General features: G+C 39.9%; 1 protein-coding gene across 1 annotated transcript in view; it reads right to left on the reverse strand.

The window, feature by feature from the left end:
• Window positions 1-27,734, reverse strand: part of tbl3 (transducin beta like 3) — a 78,831-nt gene that overhangs the window by 10,683 nt on the left and 40,414 nt on the right. The window contains exons 11-19 of the mRNA XM_034191417.1: window positions 27,377-27,518; window positions 26,346-26,404; window positions 25,701-25,807; window positions 25,439-25,574; window positions 19,072-19,311; window positions 15,628-15,698; window positions 11,384-11,540; window positions 11,173-11,231; window positions 4,758-4,861 (exon numbers count right to left, since the gene is read on the reverse strand). Of these exons, the coding sequence (XP_034047308.1) occupies window positions 4,758-4,861; window positions 11,173-11,231; window positions 11,384-11,540; window positions 15,628-15,698; window positions 19,072-19,311; window positions 25,439-25,574; window positions 25,701-25,807; window positions 26,346-26,404; window positions 27,377-27,518 (1,075 nt within the window). The remainder of the gene's footprint in view (window positions 1-4,757; window positions 4,862-11,172; window positions 11,232-11,383; window positions 11,541-15,627; window positions 15,699-19,071; window positions 19,312-25,438; window positions 25,575-25,700; window positions 25,808-26,345; window positions 26,405-27,376; window positions 27,519-27,734) is intronic.

Genomic DNA, 27,734 nt, shown 5'->3' on the forward strand with positions numbered 1-27,734 from the left:
TTTGCCATCAAGAGGACTAAATTTAACTAAGGTGTCCATACTTTTCCAGTATGCACACTGAATCACAGCCTTTGCTCCCAACACGTGCATGAAGTGTTGTGCATGCAGATATTAACAGCTTTCACTGCTTCGTCTGCCATCATATTATAATAGTTTTTGCAGCGTGCAGGCTGATTACAAATGGATCAGAAAAGTCCACAAATTTACAGCATGAAGTCGAAAAAAGAGGAAATTGTACAGCTTACTTTTGATTTGGAGGTGATTAGTTCATAATAAAGCAAAATCCAGCTACGGAGAAGTTTAAAACTGTCACACACGTCACTGCATAACACAGTTACAGTTGTGCAGCTGCATAAATCAGGCTTTAAATTAATTAAGTAAATCATCAATTGTAAATTGATGTAAATCTGATAGCTTAACTATTTTTATATTTATTTTGATAGCACCTGTACCTGGATGTGTTGCTACAGTGAGGAAAATAAGTATTTGAACACCCTGCGATTTTGCAAGTTCTCCCACTTAGAAATCATGGAGGGGTCTGAAATTTTCATCTTAGGTGCATGTCCACTGTGAGAGACATAATCCAAAAAAAAAAATAAAAAAAAAAAAAAATCCGGAAATCACAATGTATGATTTTTTTGAATAATTTATTTGTATGTTACTGCTGCAAGTAAGTATTTGACCCCATACCAACCAGCAAGAACTCTGGCTCATACAGACCTGTTAATTTTTCTTTAAGAAGCCCTCTTATTCTGCACTCTTTACCTGTATTAATTGCACCTGTTTGAACTTGTTACCTGTATAAAAGACACGTGTTCACACACTCAATCAATCACGCTCCAATCTGTCCACCATAGCCAAGACCAAAGAGCTGTCTAAGGATACCAGGGACAAAACTGTAGACCTGTTGATATTATATAACGGCTGAGTAGATCCTTGTCATTTGACTGGTGCTTTGTATATCACTTGACATGGATTATTCGTCCCATTTGTGTTGCGTTGCATTTAGAGTGCAATTTGGTTCCATTTAGCATGCAAATTTGTTTCCATACATTTGGTACCATTGCACACTGCGAACCCTGCTCACTACTGTGGGCAGTGTTTAGTTAAACATGTGGAGTGTGTTTTGCTGACAGACGATTTGTTGGAGATAACTGACGGTGCTAATTCTCCCAACACACACCCACACACCCGCGCACACACACACAAAACAAATCCACTGTGCTGTAAACTGTCTGGAGGCATGAAGAGCAGTTAGGAGGAAGTCAGAATAAAAAGCTGGACTAATTTATGACAAGATTTTTTTTTCGCTGAACTGAGGAAGTACACAGTGGTTTTTTTTTTTTTTTGGAAGTACACGAAAATTGTGCACGGCATCAGGGACGACATCGTCAGAATTATATTTGGACTCCTAATTAAAGTTTGTGTTGGATTGCTGATGTCAGAGCAGCAGTGATGCACCAAAGATGGACAAATTTCTGGGGTGATTTTTCGCTGGAATGAGGTTAGTATACAAACTGTTTTTCTTTTTTTGGAAGTACACAATGTCAGTGCAGTGACACACCAAAATGTAAGTCCCTTTTCTGTTGTTTATAAATTAATTTAATATTAAGTGACAAGGATCTATTTTAGCCGTTATATAAAACAAATACTAAACGTTATTACATTCTTTCAATGGAATGAATATTTAATTTGGTGAAAGCTGGAACATGAAATATTCGTACCACTGAACTCATAAACATTCATGATTTCTATATTATAAAGTCCACTTCAGTTGAATCTTTTAAGGCAAATCTTAAAATGGACTTTTCTTCTGCTTACAATTTGTTATATTGTTTTTATCTTAGCTTAACTATGTTTTATGTTTTTGTGTTTATTTGTATTTGACATTCTGTATTTTTGTGTCTAAGGTCTTGCTGGATCTGTTGGCCACCTTTGATACAGAGCATCATCAGAGGAAATGCACATCGATGGATGCAATCATATGTCACTGGAAGGAGACTGTCTGTATGTGTTAAAGGTGCAAGATCACAGGATCAGGTCAAGTCATATGATGTACCCCAAGACTTAATCTTCTCGCCTGTTCTCTATGAAGACTACACTGATGTGCCAACAGGATCTATTTTCAAAAAGCATAGCATACAGTATCATATATACGGTAATGACACACAAGCATATGTGTCGTTTAAACTCGAGGAAGAAAAAGAAACCCTGGCCAGACTGGAACTCTGCTTAGAGAAAATCAGACACTACATGTCTGAACACTGACTGATACTCTATAATGGTAAAACTGAGTGTATACACAGAGTGATTAAAATATGGGAAAGGTCTTGGCTATAATATGTTTCTAGGTAATGCAGAAGTAACAAGTAAATTTACACAGCCAGAAAATAAGTAAAGTATTTTAAAGTAGTGAGCAATGTGTAATATACTACACACTCCCAATGGGTGGGGCTGAATGATTCTGGGAAAATATGTAATTGCAATTTTTCTGACAGATAACCCAGTTTGATTTGCAATTACAATTTTTTAAAGTCAACATTCAGTTAAGTATTCACTATAAAGCATGTGATGGAGCATTACCACTTAAGAGAACATGTAAATATTGCTCATTATTATTCAACACCTTTGATTGGTGAGCATGCCTACAACGTGAAAAGCATGACACTTCCAATTGGTGAACACGACTGTCCGCCACGCAGTGACAGACAGTTCATATTTCAAAAGACTGATATGGGCTACTGGCCCCTCAGTGCCTGAAGGAATGGGCCTTTTTTCTCCTTACAATGTGCCTTTCTCAGATATCAATGGGCCTATGCAAACGAATAAAATAAAAATTTCAAGATATACAACGATTTTTTTTAATCTACTTAAAGAGGTACAATTTGAGGCCATTTAAGTTAAGTATTATGCAAAATTCATATTTTGTTATATTTCATATAATTTGATGTTATGCATACATCACAAATGCTTAAAAGGTTAAAAACACATTAATATTAGATGAACACGGCATTTGAGGCACTATTCAAAACATACATATCTAGTGAGGCAAAGAGCTGTGTCAGGCACAGAGTTAGTTTCTTTTAATCTATTAATTTTACATGTGACAGAGTGTAAATGGAAACTTTTTTCAATAAATGTTTTTGAATTGGCTTAAATCTCTAGTCATTCACGCTGGATGATGTTACAACTTGGCAAGTGGCTCTTTTCACGATCTTTAAACGCACTTTGAAAGTTATGCCAAACAAAATTCAGTATTTTGGCAATTTTAAGTTTGTTTGATTTTGCGCAAAGGACAGCATCTCATAAATATTTACTATGTACAGATTTAAAATCACTGTAGGTAGCATCACAATTTGGCAAACATCCCAGCTACATGAAATCTTAATAACTCATATTAAACATTGACTTTTTTAATTAACTTGTTGCTCACACTGTCCTACCAGTGGCAACTCAGACTAAACAGGGACAATGGTTCACAAATGTGAATCTGTATGGTTAATCTTTCCGAAGAAACCTAGTATTGATTTTAAGGATGTGTTTTGGAGCTTTTTGATGCATTATGGATCACTCGATTAAACAGATGGAGCAGATTAGCAGCTACAAATCAGCAGCTACTTCCTTGGAACACACCACAACACAATACAATTATGTTATCACTCAACTTCTGTTAAATATATGCAGAGAAATGTAAAAATAATCTCAGCCTTTGTGTTTTGCTACTTGCATTGGTTTAAATCATGAGTTTGGTTAAATCATTCAGCCCTACCAAGGACCAGGATCGGGAAATATTGCTGTATACTATGACACCTGTGTCTGACTGGCTGGTGTACAATATTAGCTATTGTAGTATGCCCATTTGGTCCAGTGTTAGCCATAATTTGTACTATCCCAAACACCTTTCTGTCATCCACAAAACAAGTGTACAGGTTTTGTTTTGTTTAAGCAGTGATGTTCATCTCTGTGGGTCCTCGGACTCTGAAACTGACAGAGGCATGGGAAGAATTTACAGAGTCATGAAGTTGCTGGTCAGAGGTGTTTGACAATTCAAATGTCTTTGCAGGAGAATGTAGGTTCAAGTCTTTAAGGTCCTGGTGTTTCCCGTCTTAATATATAGTTGTGAGACTTGGACTGTAATCAGTGACCTAAGGTAACAACAATGGAAAATACAGTAAACATTTAAATTAGATTCAACAGATCAACACAAAAAACAAGTTTATTTTGCTCATGTAATATATCGGAAACGTGTGTTCCCCCTGCTAGACATGTCAGGGATTAATTCATCACAGCATCATGGTAATGGAAAATAGAAGCAAGTGTAGCTGAAGTTATATCTATCTTGAAATAATCTTGTCTCTCAGTTTCTTTCACTTACAAAGCCTACATGTGGGTGCCACCAGCACCACTGTTGCTTCTATACACCTGAATATAAAGCGTAGTATCAAATAACATTGAGTAAGGGTGTTGGAATGCTGGGCATTCACGCACATTTTTATGTTCCACATACTATGTTCATAGTGATGCATCATAGAAATGTGCTTTTGGGTTTGAATTTGATGATGTTGAAATTAATGAATTAATGCAACATATCAAAGCAGATTACAAGAATGAATGTTTTGCCTCTACAGACTGCTGCAAACTGCACTTTGAAAATGTTAGTTTGTCTAGTATTTTACTCCTGGGAATCACAGAAACTGTGGCCTTGATGAGTTTAAGAACAAAGGGTGCACAAATAATTAAGTTATTTTAAAAATTACCTTTGATGACTGTGAGCACGGTGTGTGGCTGGTCCAGTGAGATAGCGAGGCCCAGAGCCTTTAGATACTTTTTCTCATGGAGCAGGTTCGACAGCTCCTGCTGCCTTTAGACAAAAGAAACAAAGGCTCAAATGTTCATTCACAGGCACATTTGGCAACATGTTTAACAAGCAGGTCAAATCAAGGTGTCTCACAGAGGCCGCCGACAGCATGGAAAAAATATTTGCAGTTCCCCAATAAGAACTCTAAACTGCCTCAAATGACAACATGTTGAACAGAACTAATTAATTACATGATTAAACACATTTTATACCTTTATAGACAGTTTTCTTTAGACACATTAGGGAATGAAAATTGAGTGACTGCGCAAGAAGGGCTTGAGGGAAGCCACTCGAAAAATTGACAACTCTGAAAAGGCTTCAGAGTTGTGTCTGGTGTCACTGTGACACCAATTACATCTGATCTCCAATTACATCTGTGGTTGTAATTGGAGAAATTGCGCAAAGTGCAACTTTTGTCTGTTGCATCACCACATATACTAGGGCTTTATGTTGGAGACAAACAGAGGAGTTTCTTAAAAAGTCATGAAATTTCAGCGATTTACAGAAGACACAGAGAAACTGAAGCATCGATCTGAACTATTTTGATGTATTAAAGTCCTTCTCCACACCACTCTACCATGACGTTAAAACTGGTGATGCAACAGATTAAAGTTGCAGCCACAGAAGCTGATAACTCCTTCAGACTTCCCATGGGTGTCTCTGTGGCTTGTTTCTCTAGTCAGTTTCTTGTCTGTCTTTCTTTTTGAGAACTGCCTACTACAGACAAATTTACAATCATGCATTAGTCAATGCATTAGTCACTACTTTCCTATAAATACACGGAGTCAAAACATAAATTGCTACTGCTTATGTAATGACTGCTTATTATCTACTTTTGCTGATACTTAATGACCTGACATGAAACAAATAAACCCATTCTTTTGCAAAAGCTTGTAATATAAATAAGGAAATGGAGGAAGCTAATTACTCAAAGAAAGAACAGGGAAATGATATCGCAGCCTTTTCTTTATTCTTTAAATACAACACTGAAGAGTTTAAATTTTAATGTTTTTGCAGCTTTTGAAGAAAAGCAGCCATTCTTATTTTTTGACTAGAATACATATGTTGAAAAAATAAATAAAATAAACTAATTTAGCGGATCAAGTGCATAAATATATTTATATTACATACAAATTTTATTGTTGTTATACATAATACAATATAATATTATTCTGATGTGTCCTTTCTGTATGAAGATTGCACATTCTCCCATATCTGCATGGGTGCTGCAGCTTTCTCCCACTTCCACAGACATGCAAGTTAGGTGAATTGGTGACTCTAAATTGGCCATGGGCAGTGATGCCGGTAACGCGTTACTCTAATTTAACCACTTCATTAAACTTGGTCCGTGGGCAGGAGGTCGGGGTTCGACTGAACTGCCCACTTTAAGCGAGCTGTGAGCTTTTCATCCGCGGTTTTCTGCAGCAGTTACGACTTGTCCTCACCTCTTAAAGCGCGGTGACAACAGCACACCTGCACTGAGCTTTACAAAGACATTTTTATGCTTTTTTTTTCTCCTTTATTTAGAATTCTGAGCTGAGCCGCTCCGTATCTGCTCGTTAAAAACAGCTGATCCTCCGCGACGCGTCAACAACTAACACTATTTTCCACTCAAATGCACCTAAACTGTCTTTCTGAGGACCACATGATGTGTAAATGCAATAAAACTTTCTTACCTGTAAATCTGGTTATGTTTTCTGCGTAAATCAATGTTATCCATTCTTTGTGCTCAAACACCAAAGCAGGGGTGAATCCAGATGGAATGGGGGTGTGGGGCAAGGATGTGCCCCCCCCCCCCCACAACACCCATAGATTAAAGGTCCAGTTTTGAAGCCTTTTTTTACTAACTACTAATACTACTTATAAAAATAATAATTTCGACAAGTAAAATGTTTAGAGAGAATTTAAAAGTTAGAAAAATGTTAGAAAGAATTTAATAGTTACATTTATAAACAATGTAGGTTAGAAATTGCAAGTTTTACTGTCACAGTGCTGTCAACAGTTAAATATGAGGTCAAGAAAGAGGTCTTTATTTTACTTTTTATAAAACAAGTATTTATTTTTATCGCACATTAACACAGTTGGGGTTTTTTTTGTTGTTTCTTTAAATTGTAAGAGTCTGTTGCTCACAGGCTTTTGTTTTGCAAGTCTGTCACTGACTGCTGCTGCGCTCACAGGAACCGGTGTGACGAGTCCCCGACACCGGAAAAGAAAAGAAGTGGCAGAGAAAGGGCACAGAACTTTTACATGGCCATTTTCATTTTAAAGTGCTTCCAGACAGCGTAGTTGGCAGAACCAAAGTTATCTGCAGCCACTGCAAAGCTGCATTTTCTTATCAGCGGAGTACTTCGAGTCTTAAATAAACAAAGGCAAGAGAAGCTTGCAAATGTGACAGCAAAATGGATTCATTCAGACAACTTTATTGATCCCTAAAAGGGCAATTATGTTTACACTCCAATTACCTCAGAAATTAGGCAAAGTGGGTGAAGGCCGCAGCAGGAGGGGCCCACACCGCCCAACTACAGACTGCAGGCCGATTAGTGTTGTGGAAGACTGGACATCACTGGATAACCATAATTTATTTTTATTTAACTGCAACTGCACAAACAAAATGCTGTTGTTAAGTGTAGAACAAACGTTATAGCACTTTCGTTCATATGGCAGAACATTTAAAATAAATTGTGCTATACACAACTTTTGAATTCATTTTTGGATTTTAGGTATAACAATGGGATTAATCGTGATTAATCATGGAAATCATGCGATTAATCATGATTCAAATTTTTAATTGCTGCCCAGCTCTACAATAATTAAAAAAAAAAAAAAAAACGCAGGCTACCATGAGTACAATTTGTATAAATTTACAACATAGATGATTGGAATAATCATATTCCATATAATATAATATTGATAAATTATTATAGTGATTATTAATCCGTGGGAGGCTCGGAGTAGAGCCGCTGCACCTTCGCGTTGAAAGGAGCCAGCTGAGGTGTTTCGGGCATCTGGTAAGGATGCCTCCTGGGCGCCTCCCAAAGGAGGTGTTCGAGGCACGTCCATCTGGGAGGAGACCCCGGGGAAGACCCAGGACTAGGTGGAGAGATTATATTTCCACACTGGCCTGGGAAAGCCTCAGGATTCCCCAGTCAGAGGTGGTCAATGTGGCACGGGAAAGGGAAGACTGGGGTCCCCTGCTGGAGCTGTTGCCACCGCGACCCGAACCCGGAAAAGCGGTTGAAGATGAGATGAGATTGATAAATTAAATATGAAGCAATTATCAGGCCTAATAGTCATCAGGTACACATACAGTCATACGTAAAAGTTTGGGCACCCCTGATGATTTCCATGATTTTCCTTTATAAATCATTGGTGGTTTGGATCAGCAATTTCAGTTAAACATATCATACAGCAGACACAAACAGTAATATTTGAAAAGTGAAATGAAGTTTACAGGATTTACAGAAAGTGTGCAATAATTCTTTAAACAAAATTAGGCAGGTGCATAAATTTGGGCACCCCAACAGAAACATCCATCTTCTACCGCTTAGTCCAATTAAGGGTCGCGGGGGGCTGGAGCCTATCCCAGCAGTCATAGAGCGCGAGGCGGGGTACACCCAGGACAGGACGCTAGTCTGTCGCAGGGCCACAAATAGACAAACAAACGCAGACACACCCACACACACACCTACGGACAATTTTAAAGATTCCAATCCACCTAACCCGCATGTCTTTGGATGTGGGAGGAAACCGGAGCACCCGGAGGAAACCCACACAAACACGGGGAGAACATGCAAACTCCACACAGAAAGGCCACGGGAATTGAACCCACAACCTTCTCGCTGTGAGGCAACGGTGCTAACCACTAAGCCACCGTGCTGTCCAACAGAAACAATACATCAATATTTAGTAGATCCTCCTTTTGCAGAAATAACAGCCTCTAAACGCTTCCTATAGCTTCCAATGAGAGTCTGGATTCTAGCTGAAGGTATTCTGGACCATGCTTCTTTACAAAACATCTCCGGTTTGTTGGTTTTTGAGCATGGACAGCTCACTTAAAATCACACCACAGATTTTCAATAATATTCGGGTCTGGGGACTGAGATGGCCAGTCCAGAACGTTGTACTTGTTCCTCTGCATGAATGCCTTAGTAGATTTTGAGCAGTGTCTACGGTCGCTGCCTTGTTGAAAGATCCAGCCCCAGCGCAACTTCAACTTTGTCACTGATTCATGAACATTGTTCTCAAGAATCTGCTGATACTGAATGGAATTCATGTGACCCTCAACTTTAACAAGATTCCCAGTACCTGCACTGGCCACACAGCCCCACAGCATGAGGGAACCACCTCCAAATTTTACTGCAGGTAGCAAGTGTTTTTCTTGGAATGCTGTGTTCTTTTTCAGCCATGCATACCGCCCTGTGTTATGTCCGAATAACTCAATTTTAGTTTCATCAGTCCACGGCACCTTATTCCAAAATGAAGCTGGCTTGTCCAAATGTGCTTTAGCATACCTCAAGCGACTCCGTTTGTGGCATGTACACAGAAAAGGCTTCCTCTGCATTACAGCATCATACACCTTCTCCTTGTGCAAAGTGTGCTGTATAGTTGAACAACACACAGAGACACTATCTGCAGCAAGATCATGTTGTAGGTCTTTGGAGCAGGTCTGTGGGTCGACTATGACTGTTCTCACCATCCTTCGCTTAAGCTTATCTGAGATTTTTCTTGGCCTGCCACTTCGGGCCTTAACTAGTACTGTGCCTGTGGTCTTCCATTTCCTCACTCTGTTCCTCACAGTGGAAACTGACAGATGAAATCTCTGAGATAGCTTTTTGTATCCTTCCCCTAAACTATGATGTTGAACAATCTTTGTTTTCAGGTCATTTGAGAGTTGTTTAGAGGCTCCCATGTCGCCACTAATTAGAAGAGATGCAAAGAGGGGAAACATTTGCAAATAGCCTCCTTAAATGCCCTTTCTCATGACTGGATTCACCTGTGTAAGGAGGTCAAGGGTCAATGAGCTTACCAAACTAATTTTGTGTTCCAATAATGAGGGCTACATGTATTCAAATCAATAAAATGACAGGGGTGCCAAAATTCATGCACCTGCCTAATTTTGTTGAAATAATTATTGCACACTTTCTGTAAACAGAAACTTCATTTCACTTCTCAAATATCAATGTGTTTATCTGCTATATGATACATTTAACTGAAATTTCTGATCCAGACAACCAATGATTTACAAAGGAAAATCATGAAAATTATCAGGGGTGCCCAAACATTTGCATACAAGTGTATGGTGAGCCATGGGGAGGCGCGGGGGGATATGTATGGATCAGCTGTGTTCCATTACACCACTAGTTATAACTATGACACAAACAGGAAGTCATATGTGGCCTTTCACAATATACCATTGCTTTTCACCTTCAGTGACCTTGAAGGTCTTAAGCCCCGGTCACACGGCACTAACGAAGGACACCGAAGCCAAAACGAAACAAGAAATCTGGACTTAAGATGACTTTCGGAGACATTGTTTAACCGTTGTCCAGCTTCATTTCTGTAGCTGGCACTTTGTCAGAATTTTCAAACTATTGAGAAATGTGAACGAATCCTGACGACAGCCTCAATTCATCCGTATTCTGTTTTGCTTTCTGTCTTGACGGTTCTTCATCGTTTGCGTAGTTCCCGTACCGTCAGCGTTCCGTATGATTGTTGTCCAACTTCGTCCAACCTCCAAAGTCCGACGTCTTGCACGAACAAAATTAGGCAGGTGCATACATTTGGGCACCCTTGTCATTTTATTGATTATAAAATATAATGGAGTTGAAGCTGTGTGCTCATGCAGCCCATTACTGCCTGCTACAGACCACAAGCTCAGCTCACTCGTAGATCCATTCACACAAAGAATCTCTGTTAACATTAAAGCAGTTGAGGATAACGTATCCATCGTCTCTTCCCTTACAGCCTTCCATGACTTCTTATTCATGTGAAATAGTAACCATGGGTCCATCACCTCTAATTTAGGAGTTACAAGCCCAAGAAAATGCATTTATTTGCATTAGGCAAAAAATTTGACCTTGTGCTGTGATGCTGGCCTTTGACCCTTGAACCTGAAAAATTAATGCGTTCAAATTTTGGTGGGATTTACCGAATGTGTAAAATTTGTTTCCATTTCCTCAATTAGTTTTTGAGATACAGTGCTCAGACACACACAGGTGAAAACAATAAGCCCATTGACTGTTGGCATGCAGGGCTGGAAAACGTACACCTCCTGTGTGGTGAAAATTTTCAGATATTTGAGAATATATTCTTACTTCAGTATCTGATCTTCCTGTTTGGCCTTCTCCTCTTCCAGCTCCACCTCACTCACATCCTAGTGGTGCAAATAAAACACAAACCTGTGGTTAAAATACCTGCTCTGCATACAGCCTGAGCATTTGCACACACAAAATCCACAGTGAGCGCAACAATATCAGAAAGTCTGATGTTTCAACCAATTCTTTCATCAAATCATTATTTGCTTACCACCCAGACAATTATGTTAGAATCTGCTGACGCCGTCACCATCATATTATCCTTTCGGTTGCCATGGAGACCCCACACTTTGTCCTGGTGGGCATCTAGAGTCTTCACACACTCGTTGGTTTTGATGGTCCAGAGTTTCACCAAACCGTCTGAGCCACTAAAAGAGAAAACGCACTCTGAACAACTGATTATGCCCGCATGTGTTTACACATGTACTTTATTCTAATGTGTGTTAACTGTATGGGCCAAGATAAAAGAAGTAAACAAATATTATTTTCAGGTTGTAATTTATATTTTGTTCTGTCCAAAGTCTCACACAAGTGTAGAAAATTTTCACGGAGATGTATCCCAAACGGTCCACAATGACCATCTGGAATGAAGATCACAGTTTCCACAAATGTGATCCAGCACGTAGTTTAATGAAGTCACATGCAATAACAACTTTAGCACGTGTGTATGTTAACTTTAGCAGGACTTTTTCGCTTCCAGAAAATCTCCCACTGATGTCACTGCATGTAAGAGAACTTAACGGGTTCCATGGAAATGCAAGGGGATTGGCAAAGTATGCAAAAGTCTGTGACAAAAAGTGACATTTTTGAGCAACTTGAAAATCCAACCATAGTTAAACAAGACCACAGGACAATGACAGAAAATCCCAATTTGTAAGAGACACTTTCCTTGACCCTCTAAGGCAGGGCTATTCAACTGGTGGCCCGCTGGCCAGAACCGGCCCTTTAATAAGTTTGAACCGGCCCGTGGCCCATTTACCCATAAATATTAATAAATACACGATCAAAAGCCGCTACAAAGCCATTCGCCAATTTTTGGCATTTTACAACACTTTGTGGCACTTTTCGGCCTGCTGAATCCTTTACGGCATGTCAGCACTGTTTCCAAACAGCCCCACCTCACGTGAAGGCATTGCGGGCACTCGAACAGTTGGTGGCGGTAATGTACCGTATTGGTTTGCAAACCGCCAGTAAACTTGAACGAAGAAGACGACGACAACCGGGCGCATTCAAAGGAGAAGAGATGTAAAGTTGACAACGAAAATAGAAGATTTAATAATGACTGGCCTGGTAAATATGTGCACGTAGAAAATGCTGAAGGCAATCCTATGTGCCTGCTGTGTTCTGACTGTTGCGCGGTGAATAAGGAATATAACGCGCAGAGGCACTTCATTACGACTCACTCAAAAAGACTCCAAAAGATTATTGCTTTTTTAAAGACAATGGACTGGACCTGGAGCGTATTAACCTGCTGGTTACAGACAGAGCTCCCTCGATGGAGGGGTCAAAGGACTGTCTGCACGACTGTCTGCTGTTGCACCAAAACTACAGTCTGTCCACTGTCTCGTTCAGCAGAGTGTCCTCTGCTCTCAGCTTAAGCCTCGGTCCCACCGAGTGAAGGAGTGAAGAAGGAGCCACGCACCCTGTTTTTTTTTGTTTCGTGAGCTATCGTGGCATTATAGTGGCTCAGAGTGGCTCTTACAGGCATTATCTTCAGTTAACAAGGCTCCTCTCTGAGCATGGCGCTAATTTCAAGATGTTCAAAATTTAGCAACAACAGCGTGGCGCAGTTTGTGTTTGAGTTACTGTGACGGCTTAGAGGCATTTGCGTGGTGCTTACGAGTCTGCAAAAAGTCCATTATCCGTGTGCCTGGCACCTTCGCAGGACCTGAGAGGCTATTTTTGGAGCGGCTCCTCCTCTTGCGCACACAATTGCACCTGCTCTGTGTGCTGGACTATATTTTGTAGTGGATTAATCATTTTCTGCCAAACCTTGGATGTTGAAAACACTTCTAATCACTTCTGGCATCACAGAGGACTGTTTCATCTGGACACTTTTTTTCCTCTCTTTCCTGCTCCATGTGGGATGTATTTTGAACAGCTTAAGGTAATTATTTTTAATGTTTTTTATAGCTTGATAAAACAGTTCCTAGCTTTAAAAGTATGTCTGTATGTTGATGTCTGTTGTATGTAAAAGTACGTTAATTTAATATCTTGTTAATGGATCACATGAGCTCCACTGTGTGTGCGCACTGAGGCAGGACCTGAGAGGCTATTTTTGGAGTGGCTGTCGTCCTTTGCGCACCAAATCATCACGCTTCAAACGAGCATTTAGGCAGAACGCCAGCTCACAAAAGAGTGATATTTCAGTCAATACTAGACGAACACAAAGTTAAAATTTGGGTGACTGCGTGAAAGTGGATGTGTGTTTAAAGCCATGGAAGATAACTCCAGTGGAGCAGCTAAGAGCAGGAGCTGTGCAGCAACACAGGTGGAGAGCGCGCAAAAGACCGATTTTGAAGACATAACACAAAGTTAAAAGTTGTATCATAGTGACTTGTAAGCTGCAGAAGAAATAAAGAAATATATATATATATATATATATATAAAATTATCCACAGGTGTATATAATAAAACGGCCACCTCTACATGTATGCAGAACGGCACCGCACGCAAAAGAGTGCTTTTGCAGAAATAAACGAACACAAAGTCAAAAGTGGATTCACGTTGTAAAAATGATTGTGTTTAAAGCCAGGGAAAAAATAAAGCCAGCAAGCCACAGATGGAAAGGAAGCCACTTAGAAAGAGCAGACAGGCGGCTGTCCATGAAAGGACAACAGCAGCGCGCACGCAAAAGAGCGCTTTTGCAGAAATAAACGGACGAACACAAAGTTAAAGTGGATTCACGGTGTATAAATGATTGTGCTTAAAGCCAGGGAAAAAATAAAGCCAGCAAGCCACAGATGGAAAGGAAGCCACTAGAAAGAGCAGAGAGGCGGCTGTCCATGAAAGGACAACAGCAGCGCGTGCGCAAAAGAGCGATTTTGCAGAAATAAACGGACAAACATAAAGTTTTGTGTGTTTAAAGCCGCAAAAAAAAAAAAAAAAAGCCAGAGAGCCGCGGAGCCAGCGAGGAGCACAGAGGCAGCTCTCCAGGAACCCGTGGTTCGGGTCTAGCTGGTCTGGTGCATTACAGGTGGACAGCAGCCTGGTGCACAGCGCACAACTACGGAACTGTGATGGAGTGTCTATTTTTGGACTGCGTTTAAATAAAAATAAAAAGAAGGGACATCTTTAAATGCTGCTGTGAATCTGTGAATTGAAAACCCACACTTTAAAGGGACCAGGTGTGGGAGGGCTGGAGGTTTGGACCGAACTCATGCCTAAACGTGCGCCAACATGGCGTTATCATGGCGCTATCATGGCACTACGTGGCTTAGTGTGGCTGATGCGAGCCATTCGAGGCTGTAATGACAGGCCGGTCGTGGCTCTCTAGAGGCTGCTACGTGGCACATGCGGGGTACAGAGAGGCACATAGTGGCACCTTCATAGTGGATACGTGATAGATCAAAACGTGGGTCATTCTTCAAATAATCACCCCACACCCATGCGTGGCTCCTTCTTCAGCCTTCATTATTCGGTGGGACCGAGGCTTTAGTGGTGAGTTGAAAAGTGCCATGGACTCTGTGATTGCTGCAGTGAACTTTATCAGAGCAACATCTAGTTTTCAGCACAAGTTGTTTCGCATACTTGCTGATATGTCAGCTGAGCATAGTCTGTGAACTGAGGGAGGAAATTATCAACTTTCTATGTGAATGCAAGCACAAGAAGGCTGAAACATTTGACAAAAATGCTGGATGAGAAATTTGTCTCAGAAATGTGCTTTTTAAGTGATATCATGCATCATTTGAATGGTCTTAATCTGAGTCTTCAGGGGAGGGATAAACCAGTGGCTGATGTGCTTGAAAAGATGACTGCTTTAATAAAAAAAACTAGACATTTTCGCATGTGATCTTAATGACAGCCTGCTGCAATTTCCCACACTCAGTGACTTCATTAGTATATACTTTTGATGTTCTGTTAAATAAAAAGGGAAAAAGAAATGCAGTAGCATTTGTCTCAAATGTACATCCGAGAGTAATCGTACAGGTCACGAGAATGTCCGGCCCACAGATCATAGTATTCTGACAAATTTGGCCCTCGGAAAAATATAGTTGAATAGCCCTGCTCTAAGGTTTTCAAACTGTGATATTCCAAATGCATATGCATGAAAGAAAGAACAGGGCTTTACTTGTATTTTACAACCGATGTACTATTGTGGTTTACTTTCTGAATCAATCATCCAAAGGGAGACAACTTTCAATTTTGAATCAAACTGTGAGAGGATGGTGCACGCCTCTCCAGCTGGAAACATCTAAAGGTACATGATTTCATTTATGGGGACGTGAATGCTACCTGGTGAGCAGCTGAGTGCCTCGACTCACAAAGATGACCTTCAGAACTGAAGCATCGTGCCCCTCAAATGTCTAAACAAAAAAAACAAGTATGTCAGTTTCACATTTACAGCCAGCTACAGCAATTAACAAAATTTAATCAACAAAACAGATTGAAGTCTGTTTCATCTGTCAACATTTTGTTAACACAGAGCTTATAACTTGAGAAAAATTGGAGATGAGGTGTTTGCCATGCATAAAAATTTGGCTTTGATGCAAATCAACATCTAAATCTTGGTGACTGATGACCCACTGTGGATACAGGAACTCTGTTAATCGCCACTCGTTTGACAATGCACCGCATCATCTCAGGGGAAAAAAATTAAACAAACAAAAAACACATTTAAATAAGGGTGATGTCACATTGCCAATATGCGATGCATGACTGCATATCCTTTTCCTGCAAAATATAATCACATACCCAACTGGGGCCTCAAATTGGGTGTAAGAAGTGGTACAAGTAGCACTGCACAACATTGTGAGTGATCAGGAAAGCGGAAAATAAACAAAATACAGTAGTGTTCAGAATAATAGTAGTGCTATGTGACTAAAAAGATTAATCCAGGTTTTGAGTATATTTCTTATTGTTATATGGGAAACAAGGTACCAGTAGATTCAGTAGATTCTCACAAATCCAACAAGACCAAGCATTCATAATATGCACACTCTTAAGGCTATGAAATTGGGCTATTAGTAAAATAAAGTAGAAAAGGGGGCGTTCACAATAATAGTAGCATCTGCTGTTGACGCTACAAACTCAAAGCTATTATGTTCAAACTGCTTTTTTAGCAATCCTGTGAATCACTAAACTAGTATTTAGTAGTATAACCACAGTTTTTCATGATTTCTTCACATCTGCGAGGGATTAATTTTGTTGGTTTGGAACAAAGATTTTGCTTGTTTACTAGTGTGCTTGGGGTCACTGTCTTGTTGAAACACCCATTTCAAGGGCATGTCCTCTTCAGCATAAGGCAACATGACCTCTTCAAGTATTTTGACATATCCAAACTGATCCATGATACCTGGTATGCGATATATAGGCTCAACACCACAGTAGGAGTAACATGCCCATATCATGATGCTTGCACCACCATGCTTCACTGTCTTCACTGTGAACTGTGGCTTGAATTCAGAGTTTGGGGGTCATCTCACAAACTGTCCGTGGCCCTTGGACCCAAAAAAAAAAAAAAAAACAATTTTACTCTCATCAGTCCACAAAATATTCCTCCATTTATCTTTAGGCCAGTTGATGTGTTCTTTGGCAAATTGTAACCTCTTCTGCACGTCTTTTATTTAACAGAGGGACTTTGCGGGGGATTCTTGCAAATAAATTATCTTCACACAGGCATCTTCTAACTGTCACAGCACTTACAGGTAACTCCAGACTGTCTTTGATCATCCTGGAGCTGATCAATGGGTGAGCCTTTGCCATTCTGGTTATTCTTCTATCTATTTTAATGGTTGTTTTCCATTTTCTTCCACGCGTCTCTGTTTTTATGTCCATTTTAAAGCACTGGAGATCACTGTAGATGAACAGCTTATAATTTTTTGTACCTGCGTATAAGATTCCCCTCGCCAATCAACTTTTTAACTTTTTTGTGCATATCATGAATGCTTGGTCTTGCTGGATTTGTGAGAATCTACTGAATCTACTGGTACCTTGTTTCCCATGTAACAATAAGAAATATACTCAAAACCTGAATTAATCTTTTTAGTCACATAGCACTACTATTATTCTGAACACTAATGTACATAATTGTAAATGGACTGCATTTATATAGCACTTTTACATCTATATCAGAAGCTCAAAGCGCTTTTACAATTATTCACCCATTCACACAGACACTCACACACTGATGTCAGGGTGCTGCCATGCAAGGTGCTCACTACAGAGGATTCTACTGTCTGAAGCCCACTTCTTAACCACTAGACCATCACCTCCCCATTTACCATAATTATGACATCAGGATAAGTCACTATCCAAAAAAAAGTGAAGAGCTGGATGTAATTTGTACAGAGCAGGGGTAATACATTGCAAAAATAGATGACGGTGTAGCTTTGTGGAAGAGTGTGGTCCTAACACACAACACATATGTGCACGGATGCATTCACCAATAACCGACAAAACTCAGCAATCACTGGTTACACTCATTTTCAAGTGATCATATAATAGTAGGAAATATGAATTTTACTGAGCTGGAATTCTTCAATTTTGTTATAGGGACACAAACGGTCAATGGGACACCACCCTAAGATGCTTTGGCTACCGGAAACTGTCAGACTTATTTTTATCACATCACTCATTAAAACAAACAAACAATTTAGGCACAAAGTATAAAGCATCAATTTACAAAGTTTTGGCTATGCCCCACTGGTGGGCCGTGAAGATACAGCAGGTGAGCAGCGAGACATCATAAATAAATTTAAAAAACATCTTTTTCAATTTGTTCACAAAGATTAAATTACTTGCAGTGTGTTCTCTAATGCCGGCAGCACGGTGTCTTAGTGGCTAGCACTGTTGCCTCATAGCAAAAACGTCATGGGATCCATTTCCACCTGTGGCTTTTCTGTGTGGAGTTTGCATGTTCTCCCTGCGTTTGTGTGGGTTCCCTCCGGGTGCTCTGGCTTCCTCCCACATCCAAAGACATGTAGGTTAGGTGGATTGGAAACTTTATACTGTCCATAGGTGTGCGTGCGGTAGGGCTGTTCATGTTATATAGTGAGAAAATTAAAGCTGTGAGAGACTTAGGGCCACATGTTGTTTTTGTTCCTCTTGGGGTTTTATAGGTGCAGATGAAATTTGAACTCGATCAGATAAGCTTTAGAGGTCCCCCAGAGTGACACATTTTCCTCTCCCTCCACTGGCAAGGCAACATCAACCTAACGGGAGAAGACACTGATGCCATTATTTTTTTTATTTTTTTTTCAGGTACATGAGATGGCTTCTAATCACAAAAAGTGGTGGTTGATTGGTCACCCAGAGGACAACATTACTGGAATTATTGGATTACTACATTGCTTGTTTGGGAAAGATTGTTGCTTTGTGGGGGACCCCTAAACAATGTCCGATTACAATAAAATTTGGCACAGATCTTTTATTTTATTAGTGGAACAAGAACATCATGTGGCCCAAAAGATTTTGTAACATTTGACATTTTGAACAGGTCTAGCTTGCGGGTGTGAATGTCGTTGTTTGTGTATATGTGTATCGTTATGATTATTTGTAAAATATAACCAGAATGACATGTTATTCTTCATTTCATGGGTCAACCAAAATTGTAATTAAAGCTCTGGAGAAATTTTCAGATAAAGTGGACAACACCATTCCTAAATGTGGGAATGGCTGAAATAAAAAAAAAAAATCCCTTCCAGTAACAAACAACATTCCCTGTAATCTGTGTCACACCTTCAGGCAGCTGAAATCTTGCAAACTCCAAATCTTGGTGGTTCCATCTGCAGAAGAGGTTGCCAGCACTTGGTCAACAGGAGAGAAACAGACGGACCAAACACCACGTCGGTGTCCCCGAAACACCCCCAGTAGGTCAACACTGCTACTCCCGGTCAAGGACCACAACTTGGCAGTTCGATCCTGGGAGCCTGTCGCCAAGAGCTTGTCATTGGGTGAAACCGCTACGCTGTTCACATCCTGGGGGGACAAGACAGAATGTGGCTGAAGAAGTGAAGAAAACAATTCATGATAAACTTTTACTAAAATGGGGTTACATTTGTGCTATTCTTGAACTGTTTTAACATGAATACTCCAAATCAAAAAGAAAAAAACTGCCCTTTGGTGATGATCCACATTTAATTTAGCAAAATAAGAACAGTCAAAGCATTCTGGGTCTAACTCATGACTTAATGCACATTTTCAGAGGTGGAAAACTCCGGCTTCAGAAAGTCAAAGTCCAACCACGTATTTGTTCAGTCTTTCTAATGCACCAGCTGATTGTAATTAGTTAAACTCTTCAGGCAGGTGGATGAGCTAATTATTGACATAATTTACTCAGATTTAAGGCTTTATATATATATATATATATATATATATATATATATATATAAATATATGTGTGTGTGTGTGTGTGTGTGTGTGTGTGTTTTCTTTGTGTTTTAATTGACAGTAATAGAAGCTCTCCAGAAGAGTTTAACTGAGTGTTGCTCTATTATTTTGGGGCAAAATTGTGCTGAAAATGAGCTACATGGGAGGAAAAACACAGGAACTGCTAAACAAAACAAAAACAAAACAAAAAAAATCTACGTCAGTTGTTTGTAATTAGTTTCGGTACAGAAAGGATTAGTTTGACCAAAAACAGGTCATGTGTTGAGAGTTCCTTGCAGCATCTTTCAACTTTATTTTTTAATTTAATAAAAAAGTTTTATTTTCTGCGCAGATGCATTCTCCTACAAAGTCATCCTAATCATTCTACAAAGGTTTGTTCAAATTGTGCCATTTGTTCTATGGGATAAATTCCTGTAATTTTCACAATGCAATACACAACACAGAAAAAAAAAAAAAAAGATATTGCAATGTCAGTTTTTCCAATGTCACTCAGCCCGAATTGAAGCAGTTGGTGTGATTTAAGAAAAGGAAATAACACAAGGTGCCTCAGAGCCACTAAAGTAGGTTAAACAGAGAGATTCCTTAAATTCTTAAATGAATGGTCCAACCAGTATCACCTTGCTCTGGTCTGACTGATCGTTTGTGTTTGAATCTGACAAAGGATATGTTCCCATGACAGCAAACAAAGCCACGCAAACAACTTACATCCAGCTTAAGTCTGACGTAACTGGGTGTAACAGGAAACAGCTGGAATATTTACTTGAATGGTCCTTTTCAGGACCATAGTTTTCTAGCACTTACTTATATGAAGAGTAACTTCTGAGAAACAAGCTTGCAAAAGCTTTACAAGGAACTGTGTGTGTGCACGTGGTGTGGTTAAGTGCCGGCATGCATTGATCCCACTGTGGGCGAAAACAAAACCAATATGCACAGTCAAACTCAGGGAATTTCCAACGCAGGACAAAAAGGTTTTTCTGTAAAACATTAACATTACTGTTTGGGATTAAGAACTGATTTTTGGTTTAGGTTAGGTCTGAAGTGGTTATTAGTTAAAATTCAAGGGAATGCATGCAAATCCTCTAAAGGGATAAAAACGTGTGTGTGTGTGTGTGTGTGTGTGTGTGTGTGTGTGTGTGTGTGTGTGTGTGTATACAGTATGCACACCAGCAAAAGAGAGGGAGAGAAACTCAACAAAAATAAATTTGAAGAAATGCCTGACTGCACATTGAAATGAAGTATAAACTAAACGATTAGCAATTGACGTAAGAGGTGACGGCCAGCCAAAAACAGATTTTATGGAATACAGAGCCGCATTACTGCTGCAGAAACTGGATCTCAGTGTTCTTCTTCAGGACACCATAATAACCATTTAAAATAGCATTTATGATACTTGATGTTCTACAAACCAGAGCCACACGACCTGGTTTACTTCAGGTTTATAGAGCTTAATGAGCCAGTCCTATTCACCAAGGGCAGGTTACAGCTATTGTCAAAATGTTAGCTTCTATCTACAATGACACGTGTAATCATAAAAAAGTCAACACTGAATAACATACACCAATCAACATGAAGTAATCTGGATCCAATTACTAATATGATGATGTAAAACAGAAACTCAATACGGTCTAAAAGTAATTATAGACAGTGATAATTTTGGAATTTTGCCTGTGTACACCACCACAATAGAGTTGACATGAAAGAATCCAGATGTGCTTGTTAGTGATGATTTTCAGCTTCAATTCACATGGTTTGGGGGGAAAAAATCCACATCACCCATTTATAAATAATGGATAATTTTATACACATTGCCTCCATCTTCACAGTGCCCTTCATATATGCAGTGATTTTCAAAATGTGAGGCGTGCCCCCTGGGGGATGTCAGAGTTCTTGGGGGGGGGGGGGGGGGGGGGGAGATGGGTATCATGAACCGGTTCTTTTCGAGAATCATTAAGAAATGATTCAATCCACCGATATCAATAGCCTTTTTGCTGAATGTGTCCCTTATCAGTCCTTCAGAGTGGCTGTTGTTTTTGAGGGTGTTTTATCAGGAAAACGATCATTTCCTTACATTGATTACAGACCCGCTGCAGGGTCTCTAATCAACCACTTCTGTAACAGCGCCACTTTGAAGCTTGAAACTATGAAGCAGTGCTCCAATCCACTGCTTCATTGGTTCATTGCTTTGAGGGCAGCACAGCACTGTGTCTTTTAAAAACACACAAACACACTGCTTCGCTGTAAATGCACAAGAAGTCAATTTCAGTTGATAACCGCAGACCCTCTTTCTCTTAAAAGGCTTTATTTTACTCAGTGCCCCGCTTTGGAAAATTGTAGCTCCTGCTGCCTGCTACAGAACATGAATTGTCTTATTTGTTTTTCATTGGAGCATTACAGTACCACATACGGCTATGGAGTATACATTATTTTCAGTGTTCCACAGTTGACATAGAATATTATTAACCAGTATTAACCAGTTCAGGAACACCCCCCACCCCCAAATTGTTTCAGGAATGTCAATTTTTGGGTGGAACCCAAAACCAGAAACATTAAAATAACGTTTCTGTTTGGAACAAACCAGTTGGGAAAAAATTCTGGTTCACAGCCCTGACTTAAAAATAAAAACCATTTGGTACTCGTTGGTAGATCTGTCTGGAGTAGGCAGTTATCAAAAACTGAGCGACCATGCAAAAAGGAGACGAGTGAGGGAAGCTACCAAGATAACCAGACAAATCTGAAAGAATTACAGGCTGGATTATGTCCAGAGAAAAGTGAGGCTGGCCAAACGTCATAGCTGAAACTCCTTCAGTGTGCAAGTGTTACCAGTCATCTGAGTCTACCTAAGTAACCACTTGTTTGGCACAAAGTCATTCCAGTGGATCCAAGGATCCTCAGAAGAGACAGAGTACCACAGATATCCAGTTGTCACCTTAGGTCACTGTTGGCCTCAAAGTCTCAACCATTCAGTGAAACATGACCCACCAAGTCCTTAAGCCCCTGTCACATTGGCGTATTCGGAGAGTTGCTCATTACAGAATATCGTCTAGGCTGCAATGAGCAGCTCTCCGCCCACTTCACGTGGAGTTTTTTCTCAATACGCAGCAGTATGTTGAGGGCTACGCGCGTAGGACGGAAGAAATTAAACATGTTTAATTTTCTTCGGCGTAGAGCGCTGGACACAGTTTGAAGCAGGTCTGCGCAGCACAGCGTTACTGCATGCAAGTCTGTGCAAAACTGCGCTTCTGTACTGTACACAACCAAAAATTGAGTGCGTCAGCTGGAGAACATGAGCACACAGACCACACCACCTGGGTGTTCAGAACAGGGAATCGAACCTCAACTCAGAAATCCAGAAACACAACAGAAACAGCAGGTCGCTCGCTCACTCTCTCTCTCTCTCTCTCTCACTCGCTGCATGTTGATGCGATTATCAGACGACCTGATCGATCAGTCTGATCAAAGCTGAAAAGAGATGTGACTCTTTAAAATAAATGTGCACTCGCTGCAAGTCGGTGCCATGCGATGGCATTTAATGAGCATTTTGGTTGCACAGATTTCACTCCAGTGAAAGACACCACTACCTTTCATCCACGATACAAGGAATTTAAATCCAGTATGCCATAAGAAAATAAGAAGGTTACACAGAGTTCTTGGGAAAATCTTTAGCACCTGTGGAAGCACTGTCAGATGAAGAATTGGAGAAGTCTTTATCACAATTTTTCACTGGACTTAGGAAAGCAGATGTATGCTTCCACTTTTGTCATCAGCGGCACTCGCTGAGCTCAGCGGTATGTTGGCAGAGTGAACTGCCATGCAGACACACAACCACTTCTGTCTCACGGTCATCTGCTTCCTCTTCCAAGAAATACACACCTGTCTAACTGTAAATAAGATATCAACTGAAAAGGATCTATTTAAGTAACATAAAACATATTTCAATTTATTTTAATTTATATAGCGCCAAGTCACAACAGAGTTGCTTCAAGGTGCTTCACACAAGTAAGGTCTAACCTTACCAACCCCCAGAGCAAGCACACAGGTGACAGTGGTAAGGAAAAACTCCCTCTGATAATTTGAAGAAGAAACCTCAAGCAGACCAGACTCAAAGGGGCGAACCTCTGCTTGGGCCATGCTACTGACACATTTTACAAAACAATTTAGAAAACGAAGAATAAATGCTTCCCATTTCTGCAATCGTAAAAATATTTGCAGGGAGGGAAAGAGAACATTCCATCGCTCAACTCTTGGAAACATTCCTACTATTGCTCTCATAAACACGCACTAGCCTGTTGCCCGTGGGGATCCACGGCCTCAAGAATGGGTACTGTTTAAAAATAGGTAGCTGAGATTTTTCAAGGGCTGTAATAAACAGTGCACAGATTCTATAATGAGTTGCAATGGCGTGTGAGTCCAGAATGTTTTTAGAACCTTAGACCTCAATACTTTTTAGAAAAAGAACTCAATCCTTTTTTTTCCTGTTAATTACATACTTTTAAATGTTAATTTACTGTCTTAATATCCCTAGTTTCTACAAAAATATTAGTCCTATCAATGTTCCATTTTAACAGCGTTCATCCTTTAGGGCCCCTTCACACATAGTGTGACTATGTACAACTCAGGCCCTCATATCAGGAAGGACAGGGACGCATTTAAAAAAATAAAAATAAAATAATAAATAAAACCGCACACCATATAAAACACTGCATTTTACTGAATACCTTGTATCAAGCGGGCAATACAAATATGATCAGTCTGCTCCTCTGTAAATGACCCATGGTCACAGACAGTCACAAAATGACATGAATGATGAAGCAGTTTGCTCTTCTCATGTCCACATCTACTGGTCCGGTGTGTCCAGCTGGCCGGCCACGCGTGCGTTCTGCCCGACACGCGTGTCTTGTGGACACCGCGCCGCAGGACTGACACCGCGTCATATGGAACAGAGCTCACGTGGGTGGTGCGACAGTCAGATCGCCCGCTGCATGTCATGATCTGAAGGTCTGTTTCAACCTGGGAGCAGCCTGTTAATGGGCAAATTGACCAAATCCGCACTGTGTGTGAAGGGGCCCTTAATCAAAACACACAAGCCTACCAAATGGCAAATGTCAGCTCTCCACTTTGTCCGTGATCAAAGTTATACACACACACACACGCAGTTTTTTTGTTTTTTTCAGCATTCTGTTGCAAGCAGGTGTTTCTATTTCTACACATGCACAAACAGAGACTGTGGCGGAAGACATCAAACGCACTACATACGCTTTTCACTCATGGTACCGGCAACATGACACTAAACTGACTAAACCAACTGAAGTACAAAAACACAATAAATCAGTAACAACATTGTTAAACTAACATGACCCACAATAACATTTAAAACCCCAAAACCACAATATCCAATAGTGCACTGGAGCACAACGACCATTGTTTACTGGTTAGCTAAAATTGCTAATTTATCCAAATACATTTGTCCTATCAACTTTCTATTTTCACAGCATTCATCCTTGACGCAAAATACATAAACATACCAAACAGCAAATGTCAGCTCTCCCCGGTTTCTCCATGACTGAAGCCATACACTTGCATGCACACAGAGGTCACTAGGCTACTATAAACACTCATTATTTGTATATCAAGGAGTGGAACACAGAAGGATTTCCACACAGAGTAAAAAAAATGATTACAATGTTTCCTGGACTGTGCACAATTACTTTTTTTTTACCTTATCATGCGCTTTCTCTGTTGTGCGGGCAGTCAGGTGATGTGTTTTCAGTCCTGCAATAGACAAGTCTGCAGGGAGATCCCAAACCTTCACGGTACAGTCCTGACTGCCAGACACCAGAAAAGATGGCTTCATCCTAGATAAACACACAAACACATACGTGCAGCATCATCACAGCCACGAGGGATTACAGACACATAATCCCCATTCACATGATCTCTCTGATATCAAAATATGTGCCTACAGGAATGTGAAGTGTTACCTGGACCAGGTGATGGTGCCCACAGCATTAACATGGCTGCAGCCCTGAGCCACACAATGCACCTGCCCACTGACACTGTCCATTTCCCACACACGCACAGACTTATCCTGAATAAAAATACACACACATGCATCATTTTATGAAAAAGCTTTAAGATGTGCACGTTTGTGTGTTCATATTGACATTGGAAGTGGGCACATGTTTACAAAATGGATCAGTATCTCTGTACATGGGACATAGCAAATTATTCCATTTCTGATCTTTGTAAAAGTTGCAAATTATTTTTCTTGGGCACATGCATGAGACTGGACTTCTCTGGCTTCAGGTGTCCGTTTGGAAGATCTTATTTCTCTCCAGGAAATGTTGCATTGAAGAAGGAAAAAAAACTGATATCCATTTTCACCCACTGTTTTCTTTGTTACATTATTTTCCATTAGTTTCCAGCATTTTTAAAAGATTGTCCCATTGTTATTTTGTGTAATGTAATGTGTACTCTCAGTACCTGTTAAAATCTGGAGAAAATATTTAAAAATAAAGAAAGGATGAGGGACACAATTAAAAACCATACATCTGGGTTTTGTATTTCTTTCTAACTATAATGGCATGTTAGTTGTCCCATAATTGTTTGAGAGGGACTTCACTCACCTTTGCACAGCTTGCAAAGACAAATCCCTTTTTGAACACATCCAGTGAGAGGACGGTATCTGCAAAAAATGAACGTAAGAATAAATAAAGCTCAATAATGGCTAACCTACTAACTTTTTAACAGGACAAATCATGTTGGCTTTGTGTCTTGATTAATTTGTTTTCCATCAACATTCTTTGGATTCAGATTTCTTTTGATGATGACTCATTTGTTCCTCCTCTGTTCAGAGTCTGGCTGCATGCTCTCACTCTATGAAATAGAGCAAAATTAAAGCTTTATGACATTTTATCATTGAATAATATTACAAAAAAAACAAATTTTATTTCTGGCTTTAGTCATGTTGTAATCATTTAAATATATATATTTTTAACATACATGTTTTAATCTAGTGAGGATGCAAGACTTTTGACTTTGGTGTTATTTTGGTTGGTTTTTTTTTTTTTTTCAAAGCACAAAGGAATGAAATGCCCTAAAATGTCACAACAGCCTGGAGCTACATCACTGAGAGAAAAAAAGAAGAAGAAAACCTTCAGGTGTACAGTGGTTAGTACTGTTGTGTCACAGCAAAACAGTCCCAGGTTCATTCCATCCTGGTCCTGTCTATATGTGTCAGCCCTGCGAGATTGTGATAAGCCCCCACCCCATTAGGCTGCAAATTTTATGTGACCACCTGATTAAGTATGGTCAACATGAAAAAGTACAGGCAAAAAAATTCCCATCACAAGTTTCCAGAGCCTTTAAAGAAGAAGAAACTTTATTTATATAGCACCTTTCACAGATAAAAATCAAAGTGCTTCACAAAAGGAAAGCAAAATACACAACCATGTTAAAAATAGTGATTAAGAGAGCAATCATTCAAAAAATGCTTGATTTTGTCTGAACAACAGGACAAATCACTGATATGAATTCACAATAATCTAAAACCACAGCAAGCCTGCAAGCAGAGACGTTTGACATTTTTTGATTGAAAAATTGAATGTTTATTACATCTACCCTGGCAGTGCGTTGCTGCCCCCCGTTGGTTACCCACCTGTGTGACCGTCGAGGATCTGGCAGCTGTTGCTAAGCAGTTCGAAAACCTTCAGCTGGCAGCTGTTGGTGGCCACCACAATGTGTGTGTCTTCTTTACCGACAAACTTTATATCCAGTACCTCATCACTGTAACCCACAAACTGCAAGACAGTGGAAAGAAGACTTGGTTTATTTTTTTTAATCACACTATCTGGAAAAATGTTAACCTCAATGATTTTCACAATATATGCCTGCAGATGTCTGTTAACTCTTGATTGGCTGAAGATGCCTGAGTGAGCTAAATAGCTTTAAGCGTGAAAAGATTTAAAAATAAATAAATGTGCAGGTTAGATACCCTTGAAGACTAGGGTTAGGAA

This window comes from Thalassophryne amazonica, chromosome 16, assembly GCF_902500255.1.
Source record: "Thalassophryne amazonica chromosome 16, fThaAma1.1, whole genome shotgun sequence".
NCBI classification, from domain to species: domain Eukaryota; kingdom Metazoa; phylum Chordata; class Actinopteri; order Batrachoidiformes; family Batrachoididae; genus Thalassophryne; species Thalassophryne amazonica.